Consider the following 22,762-nt stretch of genomic DNA (forward strand, 5'->3'; position numbering starts at 1 on the left):
TTCTCTGGAGTTCCAATGAGAGAGTTCCAAGGCCTCACTGAATTAGGGCCTTGGGGAAATATGACACAGATTCTAGAGCTGAGCAACAAGAGAAAGCATGTCTAATGAGGAAGTGAGCTCCCCAGAATTGGAGAATTTCAAGCAGAGACCAGGTGCCTAGGTGCCAGGGGTGCTATGAAGGTAGAAGACTGGACTAGGTGCCCAGAGTCTCTGTGTGGTGATCAGACTTTTCCAAAGATTGTAGTTCTTGGCACTGACCTGGAGTCCTCAACAGCTTCTGCATCCTTGGTCTCAACTTGGGTCTGGTGTCCTGGTCCCTAGGTGGTGAGCTCCCTGAGCACAGGGCACTGGTCTTGTCCATCATCCTCCCCTAGCACCTGTCTCTGTGCCTTTCACCTTAAGGGTGTTCTACAAGTGTTTCCTAAAGGGGTGGTGGCATGCTGGCTCCTCCAACCCCAGCTGTGAGCTGAAGTCCTGTCTCAAATCCAAACTGTCTACATGATACTGATAAGAAATAGGATTCGAATCTCAATTTTGCTACCCAAGGACTTTGATGTAAGAGAATGTAAATTTAAAACCAACATTAGGACTGTGAGTTTGAGACTAAAACTCTGGCCTTGCTGTTCCATGGCCTTAGGAGAAGCACAGGCATCAGGACAGATGGAAAGAGAGAGAGGGAGACAGACAGACAGACAAACAGGGTGCTCTGCAAAGCAGCCAGTGGGCAGAGGAGCCTCCATGGAGCTCCCAGAACTTATCTTAGCAATTTTCCAAGTTTCTAGGCAGCCTGACCAAGTAGGAAGAATAATTTGGTCAATTCCATGAAGAGGTTCCCTCTTTTGAAATGTATGATTCTAATCCGCAGCTCATTCATCAAAGCAAAGGCAGTGAATAACACAGCCCAAACTGATTTTGTTGGTAAACACCACCCAACTGTTTTCTTATTAGTTTACCTTGGCAATACCTCTCTATGATGTAATTATGTGAGGTTTCAGAGCCATATTTACTTCCATCCCACACACACCTTATGTTACCTCATCTTCCACTGCCATATTGAGAGAAAGGAACACTTCTCAGTTCCTGCAGAAACTTGAAGAATCCTATTGGGAGATAAGGCAGACATTGACTCCAAATAGTTGGGTGGTGGTGAAGTGCAAGTGTGAGACCAGGGCTTCCGTAGGAGGAGGTCACTTCAGAGGAGGAGGAGAGGGGAAGAGGAAACCCCCAGGCAGCCAGTGACCAGGAAAGCAGTAAAGTGATGGCTAATTATTGTGAAAGAACCAAGTTGGAAACAGTTCACATCAATCCTCAGAGAGGGTTGGACAATTCTGGCCAATTTGGTACACCTGTCAAGGAAAGATGGTGATATGGTTTGGCTCTGTGTCCCCACCCAAATCTCATCTCGAATTGTAATCCCCACTTGTCAAGGGAGGGATCTGGTGGGAGGTGATTGCATCATGGGAGCAGTTTCTCCCATGTTGCTGTCATGATAGTGAATGAGTTCTCATGAGATCTGATGGTTTTATAAGGGGTTCTTCCCACTTTAAATGCTCTCTTTCTCTCTCCTGCCGCCTTGTGAAGAAGGCGCCTGTTTTCCCTTCTGCCATGATTGTAACTTTCCTGAGGCTACCCCAGCCATGCAGAACTGTGAATTAATTGAATTGCCTTTGTTTATAAATTACCCAGTCTCAAGTAGTATCTCTAGAGCCGTGTGAAAATTGGCTAATACAGATGGGAAGTCAGGGTCTCTCCTGGGGGACAGAGGAGCGTGCTTGAGACAGAATAGGAAGAAGTTCATACAGAATCGAAAGAGTTGCTGACATGCTGCTGCCCAAATACAGCAGCTTCTTCAGACCTCAGGTGTCCCCCAGAGGTGCCATCTTTGAATCTAATGTGTAGATTCTTATTCAGTTAGTCTGGGTAGGGTGTGGGCTTTAGAATTTTAAAAGATCTCCCTGGTGCTTCTAATGCACAGGTAGGGTTGAGAAGCACACTGTTCTCAAAGAGTGGTCCCAGACCAGCAGCATCAGTATCACCTGGGAAATTGGAAGAAATGCAAATTCTAGGGCCCCAACCCAGAATTACTGAATCAGAAACTCTGGCAATGGTGCCCAGCAATCTGTGTTGTATTTAACGAGTTCTGCAGGTGATTCTGATATTTGCTGAAGTTGAACTACTGCAATAGAGATGTTTGAATCTCAGGATGCTCCCATCCCTGCCCCTGCTCCCTGCCTTCCTTAGTTCTCCAAGAAATCCTATCTCTGACTCCCCCATCCAGGCTTGGAACCCTGGAGGCTTCCTCGTAGGGCTGCGTAGAGCAGGTGGGGAGGGCAACTCCACAGCCCTAGTCACCTGTGAGCTGCGTAGACAAGAGAATTTTCCAGCAAGTAGAAGTCAAGTGTCCTGGGGAAGGTTTGATTTGCACAGAGTCAGGGTTTAGTTCAATGATTGGGCTTCCTGGACTCCCTCCTCTCCTTGTCCTTCCGAATCAGTTGCCAAGCCCCCAGCTGTTTCATTAAGAAATATCTGAATCCTCCTCCACTGATCACTGTCCATTTTCTCACTAGTCTCATGCTTCAGCCCTACTTCCTAGATTCCGGTAGGGATCTCCCAGTGGGTCTCCCTTGCTGCTGTCTCCCCCCGCCCCAGCCCCCCATCAGCTGTCTTTCTCGACAGCACTTGGCGCCCGTCCCTTCCTCTTCCACCCTGCTTCCCATGTGAGCTTGACACATGCACGCTGCCCACCTGTACATGCATGCACACGTACCTGCTCCACAAGACGCCGCCAGCAAGTCCTGTGGCCTGTCCTGTGGGCAAAGTCCATGATCCTCAGCCTGGTATCCAGAGACCCCCCTGCCGGCCCCTCCCTACCACTTCAACCTTATCTCTCACCATCCTGCTTCATGAATCTTGTGCTCCAGCCAAACTGGTATACTGGTAAAACCCCGATAAGATAAGCAAGTAAAATTAGAGTCCATAAACCCGGAACAGGTACAGGCAGCCACGGGGTGTCCAGAGACACAGCTTTAGTAACTTCAAGTGCTCAGGGGTGGGAATGGGTACACTCCAGTCTTTGAGTCTTCATGGAGCTGGGGGAAGGCTCCTGGTGGCACATGTAGAGCAGACCCCTGGTAGCAACTCAGCCTCCTGGAGACAGAGTTGGGAATACTGGGTCAGACGCCATCATACCAGCTAGTCCCTCTCCATCCCTGATCCCTGAACTAGCTACTGGGCCTTGGCTTTTTAGCAGAGGGCTGCAATTGCCACCCTCCAGCCTGTTCTAGTGGCTTGTTTCCTATACAGGAATTGGTGAATTGAGGACATACCCAGAATGGGACCCCACCTGTGGCAGGAATGCTATATGCTTCCCAAACCTCTTTCCTTTTCCTCCTGGGCTGGCTCCATTTCTCAGCCTCCTTTGCAATTAGGGGTGGTCATGTTTCCAAAGAGTGTGTACACCACCTCCAGGCCTGGCCTGTAAAATTCTTCCTCATATCATCTTCTCTTTTTTCCACTTGCCAGCTGGTTGTGGATGATCCAGCAGAGGCATCTGAGGTTCCAGTGGATGACAGGGTTACAAGATGGAAAAAGCCTGAATTCCTGAGTCACTGCATGGAAGGCTGCCTACTGAACACACATATTTGGGCTGTTACATTAGTGACAGACACACTTCTGTAGTGTGAAGCTCTTGAGATTTGGGGGCCCCTCATTACAACACTTATGCTATTCATTCTTTCCCCCAACTCTGTTCTTTTGTTTGTTTGTTTGTTTGTTTGAGATGCAGTCTCACTCTGTCGCCCAGGCTGGAGTGCAGTGGCACTATCTTGGCTCACTGCAACCTCTGCCTCCCAGGTTCAAGGGATTCTCCTGCCTCAGCCTCCCTAGTAACTGGGATTACAGGTGCACGCCACCATGCCCGGCTAATTTTTGTATTTTTAGTAGAGATGGGTTTTTACCATGTTGGCCAGGCTGGTCTGAAACTCCTGACCTCAAGTGATCCACCTGCCTTGGCCTCCTAAAGTGCTGGAATTGCAGGTATGAGCCACCACTCTCAGCCTCCCCAACTCAGTTCTTATTTCTATATTGCCGTACTAGGTGGAGATTGGGGCCCTACCACCTGCTGACATATTTCCTTGGAGGCATCTGCTGCCAAAACTTCGAATTATCTTCTGCTTGAGAGTTTCTATTATTGGGCCTGTGCCTGGGTCACAGTGCCTCCTTTGCTCTGTAGTGGGACTTCCTGGTCCTGACAACTTGCCTGGAATGCCATTTGTGATCTTGCTGTCAAACTCTGGATTCTAACTTTTGCTTTCTGAGCATGCTGTCTGTCTCCTTATGCCTGCTCCCACTCCCACTCCCAGTGACTAGGAGGTGAAAAAATGACTGTTCCAGGCACCAACTTGCCTGAAAGCTCCAAGACTTACCTTAAGGCAGTCAAGCCGTCTGCTGACTCTCCACTTTTGCAAGGAGAACTATGTCTAGTCATCAACATGTAGCCGCATCCAGCCATGAGGAGGGGCGGGAGAGATTTGACAACAACTCAGGAAGTGCTAACATCTGACAAGCTGAGATCATGGGTGTCATAAATTGATAGAGAGGCTGAAATGAGAAGGAGATAGGATGGGCCATGTGTGGTTAGCAACATCAAGAGCAACTTGTAGTTGACAACCTCATTGCTCATCTTCTGCTGACACGTACAGCCAAAGTCTCAATGGTGGCATTGCTTCAACTCCCCTGCTGTGTGATGGGGGCACCTGATTGATGTTGACACGCCAATGTTGGGCTATCATCGGAGGAGCTCTGTATTAATTTTAACAATGAAAATAGACGGGTTACAGTTACCCTAAATAGCCTCAAGTCACCCCACTGCATAAAGCCCTTCAATGGCTTCCCTTTCCTTTTGGAAGGAAGTAGTGCATTTTTCACATGGTCCACTGGGTCTTAGATGTCCTGACCCTACCTTATCTCTCCTGTGTAGGCCAGTCCTACCCTTTCTTCTGCTTAATGCCTCCCAGCCATGCTGGTGTTTTCTACATTCTTCGTGCGCACCCAGCACAGTGCCAGGCACCCTGTACAAATTCAATAAATAATTCTTGGATTAATGAATGAGAGGTCAATCAGGAGATGGCTGCAATCTAGTGAGAAACCACGGAGCTGATATTTGGGTGGGTGTCTCTCAATCTAAGCCCTAAGAAACCTTGCTCGTTCACTGTTCTAGTGTCTTCCCATTGCCTAGAACAGTCTCCCATGCCCAGTAGATGCCAAGGCATTTGTTGAACCAACGAAATGAAGTAGAATGAATGGATAAAAGGAGTGGTGACCAGAATGAGGGAGACTTCATAGGCAGGACCAGCAGGGCTTGCTGACTAACTGGATGTTGAGATGAGGGGGCTGAGAGAAGTCAAGGATGATCCCAAGTTTCTGGCTTGGGGCTGAAGGGAAGAAGGTACAATTTACTGAGACGGGGGAGATGGGATGAGGTTAATGGAGAAAGGAGGCTGCGGCAATGAGTCTAGCTTTAGAGATTTCGAGTCTGTAGCATCTGTAGGCTGGTTGTCAGAGGATGTCCAGTGGGCAGCTGGATATATTGGTCTGAAACTCAGGAATGACAATTGGGCTGGAGAGAATAGATTTGGGAGTGAACAGCCTGTGATGTTAACGAAAGCCAAGTGAGCGGATGAGATTGCAATGTGATAGGTGGTGTGGTTGTACAATGATGTATAAAATATGGTCCCTGCCCTCAAGACTAATACAAAATCAAGATATGACATAGACCTTAAAACTGTTTATGAGCCCATCCATATCTCCATAGCAACCTTGAAGCAAAGCGATAGCTCTGCCCTTATCCCAGGCAGGGGAAACACACAGATGGCTGCTGTCTCCCACAAGTCTCCCACTGCAGGAGATGTTTCCTCTTCCCCGTGGGACCCACAATGAGTGGCACCTGCAAATTCCACTCTTCTAGCCAGTCCAAACCCGAGTCTTCTTCCACGTCTCAGCCATGGGGCCGAAGAGAGGGAGGGGGACGTCAGAATCAGCCCTTTCTGTCCAAACCCCCTTTTCTCTAGGTCTTGTCTCTCCACACTCTCCACTTCGCCAAAGCCAGGAAGGAGGTGGCCGTAATGACCACATTGCCACTTTCCCTTGGTTTTTCTGTGGCACAAATGCTGTAGGTCATTTCCTGCTTCCTGCAACTGTCCGCCAGTGGCTTCAGTGGAAACAATCACAGACCTCGTGTATTGAGTGCTCCCTGTGAGCCAGAGCTCCACTAATCAGGCCACACGAGGAATTCATTTTCCTCTCAACCATCCTAGGCAGTGTGGACAGTTATCACCACTTCACAAATGAGAAACTGAGGCTCAGAGAGATCAATTTGGGTTCTAAGATTGTCTAAGCTAGAGTATGGAAGGGGTAGGATTTGAACACAGGTCATATGAAAACAAAAAGCTGCATCCTTAAGCAGTAAAATGAGGTCCCTCAGCTAATGGTCCTGTTGTCTGCTTGCTGTCTTATAGTCTTTCTCTGTCTCTCTCTGGTTATATCTGTTGAATCTTTCTCCAGGCATCTCTTTGGTATTGCCCTGTAAGGCTGCTCTTCTCGGTGTTGGTTCCCCCACCCTCAACTCCGTGCTTCCCTTCTCAGCACTCTACCTGTTCTCTGTAGCCCACTTTTATCCCTATGGCTTTGCCCAATCCACAAGCAAATGGCTCTCAAAATGAAAATTATTTCCCTACTTCAGATTTTTCTCCTGACCTCTACAGATCTGGCCACCTCCCGAGCATCTTAATCTGTGGGGCCACGAGAGGCGTCGTGCTCAGCGTGCAGAACACTGAAGCCACGATAGCTTCCTAACACTTGCTTCCTTCCCCGAGTCCCTGTTGTACTGTATGGCACTATCATGGGCTCACTCAACAGAGCCGGACATTCAGGGGTGATCCTTGATGTCCCCCTCTTCTTCATCCCCACACTCAATCAGCGACCAAATACTATGGATTCTGCCTCCCTAGTGGTCTTAAAAACCAGCCCTCTCTTGCTCATTTCCACATCCACTGCCTTATTCAGGCTGTCATCTCCCGCCTAGCTGACCCGCAGCCTCCTGGCTGGTCCTCATGTCAGGTAGAAAGCATCCAATCTGCCTCCTGAGTGATATTTCTAGAAGCCAATCTGATCACGTTGCTGCTCAATTTTACCTCCTGCTCTGGCTTTCCCTGACCCTAGCATGAAGGATGAACTTCTTGGTATGGCCCGCAGTGCCTTGCATATCTCCCTGTCCTCCCCACTCACCCCAGTTTCCCATGCCTTTGAGCAAGCGTCAGCCATGCTCCCTCCGACAAGCACATCTATCCTATTCTCTTCTGCTTGGTGAATTCATCTGCACAGTCTAAGCTCAAATGTCATTAGATTCAAACCTTTTGCCGATCTCCTGTCCTCCTGTTTGTGTCCGCTCTGTGCCCTGCATGTATTTGTGTGCCATCATAACTATAAGACGGACGGAACTTAGGTGATTATATGTCTATTTCCTTATCCTGGAAGGTGAGCTCCTTGTTGGAGAGATGTGGGGCTTATACACTGGGATTCTCATCTACTGCCAGGTCCCCAGTGATTATTCAATAAGTGTTTTCTAGAAGAAGGACTGAAGGAACAGAGGAGTCCTCCTAACCTGATCTCCCGCTCTCAGAAATGGAACAGAGTCCCTAAAAGGATCATATTGAAGAGACTGGACTGCATTGGGGGTAGCCAAGGTTTTCATGCTTCCAAAGGGCCCCTAATATCTTTTGTAAGGAGGTGAAGCAGACCCCAAGCTCATACCACCCGTCCTCTTTCTTCCCTCTAGCCACTCTGCACCCTGGAGGTAAACATCAGAATAAACGATATCATAACCGTGGGCTGGCTCGGTGAACTATGAGTATTCTAAACCAAGATGTGATCTTAGATTTAGTGGGAAAAAAACACTGCATGTAAAGCCAAAAGATTCGGGCTTGAGCCTGGCCTCTAGGTTGTGTTACATGTATGACCTCAGGTGGTCGTGGGACATCTCCGAGCTCCGGTTTTATCAACCTGGGAATGAAAAGTATTGGTCACTTACTTCCTGGGGTTGCTCTGAGGCTGAGTAAAGTTAGAGAATTTCTTGGTACTTGTATGGTGCTGAGGAAGCTCCATTGTCCCTTTACCCAGCATCCTTCATGGCAAAGAGAATGTGCCTGCTGACACCTCTTTCAGCCTCTGTTTCAGCCTCTGCCTCAGTCCTCGCCAGAGACGTCAGGCTTAGCACAGAGCAGCTGGGAGCCTTCAGCAGAGAAGGAAGGCACCGCTTAGACATCTGCACGGGCAGTTTTTAAACATAGGGAACATGAAGGAAATACCACAGAATTTATGGAGTGAAAGCTTTAAAAAGAAACACAAGTCTGAAGTCAAAACAGTTGACTCAATTCTAGGGGAGATGTCTGCCTGGAAGTAGGAGTGGGGGAAAAAGATAGACTTGGAGTGAGTGGAGACAGGGGAAGCAAAGCTCTGTGGGGAGCCCTACAAAGTGGGGCAAGTGGGCACCTCCCCGCATGGCTCGAGACGGAAAGTCGGTCCTGCTTGTACACAGGGTAGCACTTACCAGCATTTTGGAAACATACATCTTTGGGCCCAGCTGTTCCAGTTTTAAGAATGTCACTTGAGATAGCCTCATGCAAGGGCACAATAATATATACAAGGATGTCCACTGAAGCCTCATTAGAAGTTGAGAAAACTTGGAAACAACTCGAATGCTGTTTAGCAGAGGATAGGCTAAACAAATTACAACACGTCTGTACAGTGGACTGAAGTAGCAAACGGCGTATGTCTCTAAATATGAACAGGAAACATATTCATTATACAATAAGTGAGAAAGACCAGTTGCAGGATGGCACAGGTATGATGATCTTGTTTCCATAAAAACTAAAAATATACATATGTCTGTGCATGCATGGAAAAATACAAGAGGATAGGTATTAATCTGTGACCAGAGTTTGTCAGTGGGAGTTGGGATTATAGGATATTTTCTGTACAGTTGTGTAGAGTTGATTTTTTCTTTTCTTTCTTTTTCTTTTCCTTTTTTCTTTCTTTCTTTTTTTTTTTTTTTGAGACAGAGTCTTGCCGTATCATCCAGGCTAAAGTGCAATGGCGTGATCTTGGCTCACTGCAACCTCTGCCTCCTGGGTTCAAATGATTCTCCTGCCTCAGCCTCCCAAGTAGCTGGGATTACAGGCACCTGCCATCGTGCCTGGCTAATTTTTGTATTTTTAGTAGAGACAGGGTTTTGCCATGTTGGTCAGGCTGGTCTTGAACTCCTAACCTCTGGTGATCCACCTGCCTCGGCCTCCCAAAGTGCTGGGATTACAGACGCGAGCCACTGCGCCCAGCCTGAGTTGATTTTTTAAAATAGACGTATTAGTAAAAGAAAAATATACAGAAAATAGTGAAATTATGGGAAATATGGCAACTGTCTGACCTTCATCCTAGAAAAACTCTGATCAGTGTCCTTGTATTGCATCACAGGTACCAAAATTGTAATATATCCTTCATCATGCTACTGTCCCAGTGAAAACCCTGAGCATCTCTCATTTCTTCCCTTCCACACCATCCTGGCTAATTTACTGTCCACAATTCACAGAGTATTGTCTCCACTCTGCGCAGCCACAGAATGGGTGTGGTAACGTCTCCATGGCATTTATGGTTTCTACAAATCACAAATCACATAGGAAGGGCTCCAAGAATATTAGAGGAATGAGCCAGTTAACTCAGCGCCCGTGGGGGAGCTGGCAACTCCCCAAGAAAGCTGGACATCTCCAAGCTGGCCACCAACATTCTATAGCCTCTCCATGAGCAGGGTGGGAGCTGTGCTGGGTGCACAGTGCCATGTCCACAGGTTGATGTGAGGGGCACGTTCTAAATCAAGTGCCTGAGAAGGGCTTCGGAGACCTAGATCCTACCCCTACACAACTATGGGACCGTGTACCGGTCACTTTCCCTTTCTGGGTTGCTGTTTTCACCTCTGTAAAAAAGAGTAAGGCTTGGTCAGTGTTTCTCAAAGCACTCTCCTTGGAAAACTACATCTGGGATATGTTATAAATGTCCCTGAAGAGGCCTTTGTGGTAAAATACACTTGAGAAATGCAGCTCTCTGCATCGTGCTCTTGGAGATTTCCAATGCATATTAGCAGGTTAGAGTCTCTGAGGTCTGGCAGTAAATAAAGTTACTTATGGATGCTTATACCAGCAATTCTCATGTTTATTTCACCTTGGCATCCTTTAAAATATTTTTTTTCTGAGCATCTTGGTTATACATACACTGAGTTAAGTGTTATCCACAGTCACTTCTCGCTCCCTGAATCCGTGACCACCATGAGTCACCCTCCATGCCATCCCCTCCATGCTGCCTGGCCATCATCCTGCAGTGTTCCTGTGGCTGAACGTGGATTATTTCAGGTGACCCCTGGAAAAAACGAAGCTCTGTTTTGCGAGAGAGAATGGGTTAGCCTCTCAGTACAGATCCCGATGGAATGGGATGAAGGAGAGGGAGCCTACTGAAAAAGGAGAGGGGTGGGGAGTCTAAAAGGGCTTGAAATGCAGCCAGGAGCAGCCAGATGGGGTGGTGCAGTTGGGGGACACTAAGTAGGAGTGACATGGAGGGACACTAATAAGCAGGGAACTACAGAGGAATAATTTTCATAATACGTCTGTTAAAAACAGGGAGGCAGGGCAAATGGTCAGAAGGAAAGGAAGGTTCTTGGCACCTGTGAGGTTCACTATCTTATTTGTGGCTGTAACTCATCTCTTCCCCGGGATTTAAATACCAAATTTATGTTGATGGCTTCCACGTTTGAATATAATCTTTCGAGGAAGAGCATGGGCTTTAGAGTCATACAGCCCATGCCTCAGTTTCTTCCTCCGTAACATGGGGTTAACCATAAGATTTACCCGCTAGGTGTGTGTATGAGGATTAAATGAGTTGACACATAGGAAAGCTCCTAGAATCATAACTAGTCTGTAGTAAGCACTCATAAATGACATGATCATGATCAATTGTTATTTTTCATATTTTCAGCCATCAGTGCTCTCTGGCTCGACACCTCCACTCAGATGTCTCCAGGGCATCTCAGGCTTAACAAAACTGAGTCAGAATTCTTGATTTTCCCAACAATACCCCATCTTTCCCAGACTCCCTGTTTCAGTGAATGGCACCTGATATACCTGTAGCTCAAGTTTGGAACCTGAGGGTCAGGTGTGGTCCTCCTTTCCCCTTCCCTTTCATATGCACCCCACCAGGAACTTCTGCAGAGCACGAGCCCACCCCCAAAATATATTTCAAGTCCATCTACTTCTTCCCACCTCCCTCTCTCCTCTAGCCAAGCATCCCTTCTCTCTGGGTGAAGGCAGCAGCCTTCTGTGTGCCCTCCCTGTCTTTCCTCTCGCTCCTTTCCAGGGAATCTGCACCTGTGACCACAGCCTTCTGTAACAAATGTACCTGTGACCATCCTAAGACCTGTGGGGGCACAGAAAAGGAAGCCCATAGCTACCCCTGCTGGCTTTTGTTGTCCATTTGCATGAAGTGCCTTTTTCCATCCCTTTACTTTAAGTTTACATGAGTCCTTATGTGTCAGGTGAGTCTCCTGAAGGCAGCAGATAGTTAGTTGGTGAGTTCTTATCCATTCTGCAGTTCTGTATCTTTTAAGTGCAGCATTTAGGCCATTTACATTCAGTGTTAATATTGAAATGTGAGGTACCATTGCATTCATTGGGCTCTTTGTTGCCTGTGTACTTCTTTGTTTGTTTTTTGCTTTTGTTTTTTAACTTGTATTTTTGTTTTATAGGTCCTGTGTGATTTATGCTTTAAAGAGGTTCTGTTTTGATGTGTTTCCAGGATTTGTTTCAAGATTTAGAGCTCCTTTTACCAGTTCTTGTAGTGGTGGCTTGGTAATGACGAATTCTCTCAGGATTTGTTTGTCTGAAAACGACTGTATCTTTCCTTCATATTTGATGCTTAGTTTCACTGGATACAAAATTCTTGGCTGATAATTGGTTTGTTGAGGAGCCGGAAGACAGGGCCCCAATCCCTTCCAGCTTGTAGGGTTTCTGCTGAGAAGTCTGCTGTTCATCTGATTGGTTTTCCTTTACAGGTTACCTGGTTCTTCTGTCTCACAGCTCTTAAGATTCTTTCCTTCGTCTCAACTCTGGATAACCTGATGACAATGTGCTGAGGCAAAGATCTTTTTACAATGAATTTCCCATGTGTTCTTTGTACTTCTTGTATTTGGATGTCTAGGTCTCTAGATGGCTGCAGAAGTTTTCCTTGATTCTTCCCCCAAATATGTTTTCCAAGCTTTTAGAATTCTCTTCTTCCTCAGGAACATCAATTATTCTTAGGTTTGGTCATTTAACATAATCCCAGACTTCTTGGAGGCTTTGTTCATATTTTCTTATTCTTTTTTCTTTGTCTTTGTTGAATTGGGTTAATTTGAAGACCTTGTCTTTGAGCTCTGATTTTCTTTCTTCTACTTGTTCAATTCTATTGCTGAGACTTTCCAGAGCATTTCACATTTCTAAAAGTGTGTCCAAAGTTTCCTGAATTTTCAATTATTTTTTCTTTAAGCTATTTCATTGAATATTTCTCCCATTCAATATTGGGGGAGTGTGTTGGGAGAGGAGGGTCTCCCTTTCCCACTTCCGCAAATGGGGCACTCACAGTATTTGGAGTGTCTTCTGGGTCCTGCAGGAGCAGTCCGGTTCCTTCAGAGAGTCTGTGGGTCCTTTTGGGATTGCTGGTTTTTTCTTGCAGTTGATCTGGAGCTAAAATTCACCATGGACGCCTCCAGATGCTGCTCTGTCTGAAGCTGCAATCTAATCCTGCCACCCATCCACTATGATCCCCTCCATCTCTCTGTCTACTTTGGTCAGATAAGCTCAAAGCTAGAACAAAGGACCCATATATGAGCCTACGGATCTGCCTTCAAACACTTGAGAAGCCCTCCAACTCACCATGAGAACACTGACCCCAATCGGGATCTTTGCTTTGCTCCAACAGCCAGACACTCAGAGAGGTCCTCAGACCCAGCAACTAATGGACTTGGTGGGATGGTTGTCCTCAAAGCAGCCAGCATTTTTATCAGGCTGGCGTCTGGTCCTGTATTTTTCTGGGATATTCAGAGTCTCTTGACATGTATCTTCACTTAATTGTGAATTTTAAAAATTATAGATGGATGTAGATATAGATATAGACATAGAGATAGATATAGACATAGATATAGATAGATATAGATAGACATTTTGGAGAAGAGTCTCTCTTTGAAGACTTCCTCTTAGAGTACAAGTCCGTGGTTACAACCATTTTGTTTCTCAGCAAACATGGGGAAGTTTGCTTTTCCTCTCTGAGGAAGTTAATATAAATGTTTATTGACAGTGCAGTCATCAAGGAATAAAGTTGCTGATTCATTCCTTTACACTGAAACCCTTTGTTGTGCCCTCCTCTTCCTTCCTCTTTATAGGGAGACACTCTGAGAAAGAGCACATTGTGGGGGCCCACTCCATGTGATGTTTGCTTGGTTGCCTGTTCCCTTTTCTACCTGCAAAGCACGGTTCCCATAAGGGCAGCGAGATCAGCCTCCTGTCTCATCTGGAAGACCACCACTCTGGGGTCTCAGAGGAATGATGGAAGCCTTGGGGTTTCTAAAATTGGAAGTGAATGGCCCCATGGTGACGGTGGCCCTGTCAGTGGCTCTCTTGGCCCTCCTGAAATGGTAAGTGCAGCCAGCCCTAGGGACTGTGACAGCGTCAGCCGTCTCACCCTGGAGCTTTGCTGGTGCCATGGCGGGGTATGTGGGAGTGTGTTTTTCTTCTTTTCTAATCTAGCGGGAGTGAGTATTAACACAGCTTCAGAATTAAAAGCAAACAGCCAGGTTAATCTTTTGCTAAAATGCATGAGATTGAAGTGTCAGGAAAGGCTGGTGATTCAGTGACTGAGAACGCTACACATAATTAAGTTTGAAAGAGATGGAAAAAGAAACAAATTGGAAAGGCATTAGGTTTGGGTAGAAGTATTTCCTTGAACCCCGTCATATCTCCTCACCTCATTTTTCTAAAATCCTCTGTCCTTGTTGAATTTACAGTGAATTCAGCCTCTTGGTTCATATTACATTCAAAACAAAACAAGACTTAGGAGCTGTTTGGCAAATGTGGGCCTCTTTGCAGGAAGTCATTGAGGGGGATTTCTGTAGGGTTAAGAACAAAGTGGTAGATCTAATTTCTCATATTTGATAGAGGGAGATGGATTCTGATGAACATAGTGTGTGCAGCTCCTACAAAATTTGAGACCCTGAAAGGATCTCAAACTTGAACTCCGAGTTGCTCCCCTGTGGTTTTGTTAATTCAACAGCAAATTTTCCTAAGCCTGACTCTGGTGTCTGTAGGTCGAAGGCCTCATAATATGCTACATTTATGCATATTCGCCCTGTCAGTTAAACTTATTAGAGTTACCCATTCAATCAAAAGCACCTGGATTTAGATGGCTCTGGTTTTTGAGGGCAAAGTGAGTGGAAAAAATAATGGAGAACTGGAGTCCGAACAGAATTTTAATTTATGTTTTCAGTAGTAATAAAGCCTTCTCTAGATTAATAACTGGGAAAGCACTTTGAAAAGCATCAAGCATTATGCAAATGTGAGGTATTATTCTTTTGGAATTTGCATAGCTGAGAGTGGAATTCACGTTTGATGTTCTATGATGATGAAATTACTTCTTGGAAATTGGCTCTGAAACCCAGCCTAAGTCCCAGTGCTGTTTTTCTTTTTAACTGGTTTAATTTTTTTTTGAACTTTTTTATCTCATTGTAGCTTACCTTGGATTGAAACTGGCCACATGTAAAACCAAGAGCAAATGGTAGCTCCTTCCCTACCCCCAGCCCCCAGTAATCCATCTCAATGTGTTTTTATGCTCAGGGAAGCCCAAAGCACAGTGTCTGACATGCAGAAAGTGCTTAGTTGATGTCAGCCACTATAATTAACCATCTATCATCTATGTAACCTAAAAGAAAATAAGTCTTTAGTGGTTTAGGTTTATTTTTAATTTCTTACTAATGTGCTTATTCATATTAATCTCATCAATAGCTATGCTCTGACTGTGGTTCTCAAAGTGGACACTTTTTTACACTTTTGTTTCAGTCTTTGTTGTGTCTGAGCCTCCAGCTCAGTGCCTGCCATGTAGGAACACCGCACCATTCAGCAGGGCAGCTATGTGTTTGCTGTCTATTCTTGGGCCATATTAATAACCTGGTTCAAAGATGCAGAGATTAAGATAAATGTACCAAGCAGAAGTGGTAAACAGGAAGTGAGAGCTGACTTCTATTTGTTATTGCAAAAATATTTATTAACCTGTTAATGTGTGCCCAGTCTGGAGGAGGCCCTGGTACAAGGTCAGGAAGCAGGAGATCTGGAGCAGGTGCCCAAGGCAGGGGAGACACAGAGGTTCTGGGGGTGAGCTCGATGTCTAGACAGGATACTGCAGGAGGAGCAGAGGCAGCAGGAGAGAGGTCACGGCCCTGGCTCTGGTGCTTTTGGGTCCATCCCTTGATTCAGTGCAAGGGGAACCACCCTTGGGCTTTCAACCCTTCTGTTCCGGGTGAGACTCTAGTCAGCCACTAAGCAACAGCCACCAGCTTGAATGAGGCAAGGCCCCCTTCCTGCTTCATTGTCTTGAAAGGATATGTGTGGAAGAGACAGGGGTGCTTTTCCTCCAGTGAGAGGATTCACAGGCAAGGAAAGATGTAGGTGTAGAGACACTTGCAGGAGAAACTGGCAGGGGGAGTGGATTAAACACTGCAGCACATTAGTCTTTGCTTTAAGTGTTACATGTGCCATCCAGCCAGGTGAGATGGCAGCAGAGAACCTAAACCCTGAGAAGGTGAAATCAAATGGGCTGGGCGCGGTGGCTCATGCCTATAATCCCAGCACTTTGGGAGGCCAAGGCAGACAGATCACTTGAGGTCAGAAGTTCGAGACCAGCCTGGCCAACATGGTGAAACTCCATCTCTACTAAAAATACAAAAATTAGCTGGGCATGGCAGCAGGTGTCTGTAATCCCAGCTACTTGGGAGGCTGAGGCAGGAGAATCGCTTCAACCTGGGAGGCACAGGCTGCAGTGATCTGAGATCATGCCACTTCCCTCCAGCCTGGGTGACAAAGAAAGACTCTGTTTCAAACAAAACAAAACAGAAGGATGGGAGGATGGAGGGAATCATGGTGGACAGGAGGCAGGACTAGACTGCAGCTCCAGACAAAGCAGCATCTGGAAGCTTCCATGGTGAATTTTAGCTCCAGATCAACTGCAAGAATAAATCAGCAATTCTGAGGGGACCCACAGACCCTCTGAAGGAAGCGGATTGCTCCTGCAAGGCCCAGAAGACACCCCAAATACTGTGAGTGCCCCAACTGTGGAAGTGGGAAAGGGAGACCCTCCTCTCCCAACACACTCCCCCAATTTGAGTGGGAGAAATATTCAATGAAATAGATAGCTTAAAGAAAAAACAATAGAAAATTCAGGAAACTTTGGACACACTTTTAGAAATGTGAAATGCTCTGGAAAGTCTCAGCAATAGAATAGAACAAGTAGAAGAAGGAAATTCAGAGCTCAAAGACAAGGTCTTTGAATTAACTGAATCCAACAAAGACAAAGAAAAAAAAATAAAAAAGTATGAACAAAGCCTCCAAGAAGTCTGGGATTATGTTAAATGACCAAACCTAAGAATAATTGATGTTCCTGAGGAAGAAGAGAATTCTAAAAGCTTGCAAAACATATTTGGGGGAATAATCAAGGAAAAGTTCCCCAGTCTAGCTAGAGACCTAGACATCCAAATACAAGAAGCACAAAGAACACGTGGGAAATTCATTGCAAAAAGATCTTTGCCTAGGCACATTGTCATCAGGTTATCCAGAGTTGAGACAAAGGAAAGAATCTTAAGAGTTGTGAGACAGAAGAACCAGGTAACCTATAAAGGAAAACCTATCAGATGAACTGAAGATTTCTCAGCTGAAACCCTACAAGCTAGAAGGGATTGGGGCCCTGTCTTCCAGCTTCTCAAACAAATCAATTATCAGCCAAGAATGTTGTATCCAGTGAAACTAAGCATCATGTATGAAGGAAAGATACAGTTGTTTTCAGACAAACAAATGCTGACAGAATTGCCATTACTAAGCCACCACTGCAAGAACTGGTAAAAGGAGCTCCAAATCTTGAAACAAATCCTGGAAACACATCAAAACAGAACCTCTTTAAAGCATAAATCACACAGGACCTATAAAACAAGAATACAAGCTAAAAAGCAAAAGCAAAAAACAACAACAACAACAACAAAAAACCAAAGTACAGAGGCAACAAAGAGCCCGATGAATGCAATGGTACCTCACATTTCAATACTAACACTGAATGTAAATGGCCTAAATGCTCCACTTAAAAGATACAGAACTGCAGAATGGATAAGAACTCACCAACCAACTATCTGCTGCCTTCAGGAGACTCACCTAACACATAAGGACTCACATAAACTTAAAGGGGTAGAAAAAGGCATTTCATGCAAATGGACACCAAAAGCGAGTAGAGCAACGGTAGCTATTCTCATATCAGACAAAACAAACCATAAAGCAATAGCAGTTAAAAGAGACAAAGAGGGGCCAGGCGTGGTGGCTCATGCCTGTAATCTCAGCACTTTGGATCACAAGGTCAGGAGTTCATGACCAGTGTGGCCAACACAGTGAAACCCCGTCTCTACTAAAAATACAAAAAAAAAAAAAAAAAAAATTAGAGGGGTGTGGTGGTAGGTGCATGTAGTCCCAGCTACTTGGGAGGCTGAGGCAGGCGAATCACTTAAATCTGGGAGGTGGAGGTTGCAGTGAGCTGAGATTGCACCACTGCACTCTAGCCTGGGTGACACAGCAAGATTCTTTCTCAAAAAAATAAAAAAAAGAGAGAGACAAAGAGGGACATTATAGAATGGTAAAAGGCCTTGTCCAACAGTAAAATATCACAGTCTTAAACATATATGCACCTAAAACTGGAGCTTCCAAATTTACAAAACAATTACTAATAGGCCTAAGAAATGTGGTAGACAGCAACACAATAATAGTGGCAGACTTCAATATTCCACCGACAGCACTAGACAGGTTAGCAAGACAGAAAGTCAGCAAAGAAACAGTGGATTTAAACTATACCTTGGAACAAATGGACTTAACAGATATATACAGAACATTTCATCCAACAACCACAGAATACACATTCTATTCAACATCATATGGAACTTTCTCCAAGATCGACCATATGATAGGCCATAAAACAAGCCTCAATAAATTGAAGAAAATTGAAATTGTATCAAGCACTCTCTCAGACCACAACAGAATAAAACTGGAAATCATCTCCAAAAGGAACTTTCAAAACCATGCAAACACATGGAAATTGTTAAATAACCTGCTCCTGAATGAGCACTGGGTAAAAAACAAAATCAAGATGGAAATTAAAAAATTCTTCTAACTGAATGACAATAATGACACAACCTATCAAAACCTCTGGGATACAGCTAAGGCAGTGCTAAGAGGAAAGTTCATAGCCCTAAACACCTACATCAAAAAGTCTGAAAGAGCACAAATGGACAATCTAAGGTCACACCTCAAGGAACTAGAGAAATAGAAACAAACTGAACCCAAACCCAGTAGAAGAAAGGAAATAACCAAGATCAGAGCAGAACTAAATGAAATTGAAACACACACACACACACAAAATAAAAGATAAATTAAACAAAAAACTGGTTCTTTGAAAAGATAAATAAAATTGATAGACAACTAGCAAGATTAACCAAGAAAGGAAGAGAGAAAACCCAAATAACTTCACTGAGAAATGCAACAGGAGATATTACAACTGACACCACTAAAACACAAAAGATCATTCAAGGCTACTATGAACACCTTTACGCACATAAACTAAAAAACCTAGTTGAGATGGATAAATTCCTGGAAAAATACAATCCTCCTAGCTTAAATCAGGAAACATTAGATACCCTGAACAGACGAATAACAAGCAGTGAGATTGAAATGGTAATTAAAAAATTACCAACAAAAAAAAGTCCAGGATCATAAGGATTCACAGCAGAATTTTACCAGACATTCAAAGAAGAATTGGTACCAATACTTTTGACACTATTCCACAAGATAGAGAAAGAAGGAACCCTCCCTAACTCATTCTATGAAGCCAGTATCACCCCAATACCAAAACTAGGAAAGGACACAACCAAAAAAGAAAACTACAGACCAATATCCTTGATGAACATAGATACTAAAATTCTTTTTTTTTTTTTTTTTTTTTTTGAGACAGAGTCTCACTCTGTCACCCAGGCTGGAGTGCAGTGGCGCGATCTCGGCTCACTGCAAGCTCTGCCTCCCGGGTTCACGCCATTCTCCTGCCTCAGCCTCCAGAGTAGCTGGCACTACAGGCGCCCGCCACCACACTGGCTAATTTTTTATATATTTTTTAGTAGAGATGGGGTTTCACCATGTTAGCCAGGATTATCTTGATCTCCTGACCTCGTGATCCACCCACCTTGGCCTCCCAAAGTGCTGGGATTACAGGCGTGAGCCACCACGCCCAGCCGATACTAAAATTCTTAATGAAATACTAGCTAACCAAATCCAACAACATATCAAAAAGATAATCCACCATGATCAAGTTGGTTTCATAACAGGGATGAAGGGATGGTTTAACATACAAAAGTCAATAAATGTGATACACCACATAAACAAAATTAAAAGCAAAAATCATGTGATAATAGATGCAGAAAAAGCATTTGACAAAATCTGGCAACCCTTTATGATTAAAATTCTTAGCAAAGTCAGCATACAAGGGACATACCTTAGTGTAATAAAAGCCATCTATCACAAGCCCACAGCCAGCCTAATACTGAATGGGGAAAAGTTGAAAGCATTCCCTCTGAGAATTGGAACAAGACAAGGATGTCCACTCTCACCACTCCTCTTCAACATAGTACTGGAAGTCCTAGCCAGAGCAATCAGACAAGAGAAAGAAATAAAGGGCATCTGAATTGCTAAAGAGGAAGTCAAACTGTCACTGTATGCTGACAATACAATCGTTTACCTTGAAAACCCTCAGGCCTCCTCCAGAAAGCTCCTAGAACTGATAAAAGAATTCAGTAGTTTCCAGATGCAAGATTAACATCCACACATCAGTAGCCCTCCTATACACCAACAGTGACCAAGCAGAGGATCAAATCAAGAACTCAACCCCTTTTACAATAGCTGCAAAAATAAATAAATAAATAAATAAATAAATAAAATACTTAGGAACATACCTAACCAAAGAGTTGAAAAGCCTCTACAGGGAAAACTACAAAATGCTGCTGAAAGAAATCATAGATGACACAAACAAATGGAAACACATTCCATGTTCATGGATAAGTAGAATCAGTATTGTGAAAATGATCATACTGCCAAAAGCAATCTACAAATTCAATGCAATCTGCATCAAAATACCACCATCATTCTTCACAGAATTAGAAAAAACAATTCTAAAATTCATACAGAACCAAAAAAGAGCCTGCATAGCTAAAGCAAGACTAAGCAAAAAGAACAAATCTGGAGGCCTCACATTACCTTATTTCAAACTATACTATAAGCCCATCATCACCCAAACAGCATGGTACTGGTATAAAAATAGGCACATAGACCAATGGAACCAAATAGAGAACCACAAATAAACCCAAATACTTACAGTCAACTGATCTTCAACAAAGCAAACAAAAACACAAAGTGAGGAAAGGACACCTTTATCAACAAATGGTACTGGGATAATTGGCTAGGCACATGTAGGAGAATGAAACTGGATTTTCATTTCTCACTTTATTCAAATATCAACCCAAGATGAGTTAACGACTTAAACCTAAGACCTGAAACTATACAAATTCTAGGTATAACACTGTAACAACCCTTCTAGACATTGGCTTAGGCAAGGATTTCATGACCAAAAACCCGAAAGCAAATGCAATGAAAACAAAGATAAAGAGCCGGGACCTAATTAAACTAAAGAGCTTCTGCATAGCAAAAGGAACAGTCGGCAGAGTAAACAGACAACCCAGAGTGGGAAGAAATATTCACAATCTATACATCTGACCAAGGACTCACATTCAGACTCTACAATGAACTCAAATAAATCAGTAAGAAAAGAACAAACAATCCCACCAAAAAGTGGGCTAAGAACATGAATAGACAGTTCTCAAAAGAAGATATATAAATGACCAACAAACATGAAAAAATGCTCAACAACACTAACGACCAGGGAAATGCAAATCAAAACCACAATGCGATACCACCTTACTTCTGCAAGAATGGCCATAATCAAAAAATAAGAAAACAGTAGATGTTGGCGAGGATGTGGTGATCAGGGAACACTTCCACCCTGCTGGTGGGGATGTAAACTAGTACAGCCACTATGGAAAACAGCGTAGGGATTCCCTAAAGAACCAAAAGTAGAACTACCTACCATTTGATCCAGCAATTCTACTACTGGGTATCTACCCAAAGGAAAAGAAGTCTTTATTTGAAAAAGATACTTGAATATGCATGTTCATAGCAGCACAATCCACAATTACAAAATCATGGAACCAACCCAAATGCCCATCAATCAACAAGTGGATAAAGAAACTGTGGTATATGTATATGATGGAATACTATGCAGCCATAAAAAGGAATGACTTAACAGCATTTGCAGTGACCTGGATGAGATTGGAGACTATTATTCTAAGTGAAATAACTCAGGAATGGAAAACCAAACACCGTATGTTCTCACTGATATGTGGGATCTAAGCTATGAGGATGCAAAGGCATAAGAATGATACAATGGACTTTGGGGACTTGGAGGGAAGTATGGGAGGTAGGCAAGGGATAAAAGACTGTAAATATGGTGCAGTGTATACTGTTTGGGTGATGGGTGCACCAAAATCTCAGAAATCACCACTAAAGAACTTACTCATGTAACCAAATACCACCTGTGCCCCAACAACTTATGGAAAAATAAATAAACAAAAACAAAACAAAACAAAAAAGCAAAAGGCACACCTAGGTTGCTTCTGGTGCTCTCAACCAGCCTGTGAGTTCTCTAAGGGTGAGGGCCAGGTCTCCTATCTCATTACAGTTCTGGAATCTTCTGCCAATGGCAGGGATGCTCTGCTAGCATGTGGTTGAAGGTGGTAAAGTTAAGAAGTCCACAACCATCAGCCCCGCCCCAGGACTCACTGTGAGTCTCCTGCTCCTTCAGCGGGCCCCCTGTTGCTCTCTCCCCCACAAACCCTAAGGCCTCCTCCAGAAAGCTCCTAGAACTGATAAAAGATTTCAGCAGTTTCTTTTATCCTGGGCTGGGGTCAGAGCGACGCTGTTTGCGGTGCTGTGAATGGTCCTTTGTTGCTGCATGAGGCCTCCTCTTTCCTTCTACTCCAAGCTCAGGGGTGCTTCCTCAGGGAAGTGTTTTCTGTTTCCAAAGACACTTGGGAGCCCCCTCTCAGCATTGCTTTTATCCCATCTCTGTCCCTCACAATGCCTGGCACATAGTTGGTGCCTAATAAATGCTGACTGAAGGCTAATTCCAACCTCTAAGCTCTGCCTGGTGCTTTCTTCCTGTGGTTCTTCTCTTGGCCTTCACAGTTCCATACAAATCTAAATTCTCTTGCCCATGTGACCCACTCCCTTTCCTGAAA

At 44.4% G+C, this 22,762-nt stretch overlaps 1 protein-coding gene across 9 annotated transcripts in view; it reads left to right on the top strand.

Moving 5' to 3' along the window:
• Positions 1–22,762, top strand: part of TBXAS1 (thromboxane A synthase 1) — a 241,618-nt gene that overhangs the window by 36,356 nt on the left and 182,500 nt on the right. For 2 of the 9 annotated variants that reach the window (XM_001152761.6, XM_003951158.4), the window contains exon 1: positions 13,502–13,762. The exons of 4 other annotated variants lie outside the window; for them this stretch is intronic. In XM_001152761.6, the coding sequence (XP_001152761.1) occupies positions 13,671–13,762 (92 nt within the window). In that variant the 5' untranslated portion in view covers positions 13,502–13,670. Of the gene's footprint in view, positions 1–13,501; positions 13,763–22,762 lie in introns of those variants that run through there. 3 more of the 9 variants (XM_016958257.3, XM_016958256.4, XM_003318833.6) reach the window with 2 other exon arrangements.

Source organism: Pan troglodytes, chromosome 6 (assembly GCF_028858775.2).
Source record: "Pan troglodytes isolate AG18354 chromosome 6, NHGRI_mPanTro3-v2.0_pri, whole genome shotgun sequence".
NCBI lineage: Eukaryota > Metazoa > Chordata > Mammalia > Primates > Hominidae > Pan > Pan troglodytes.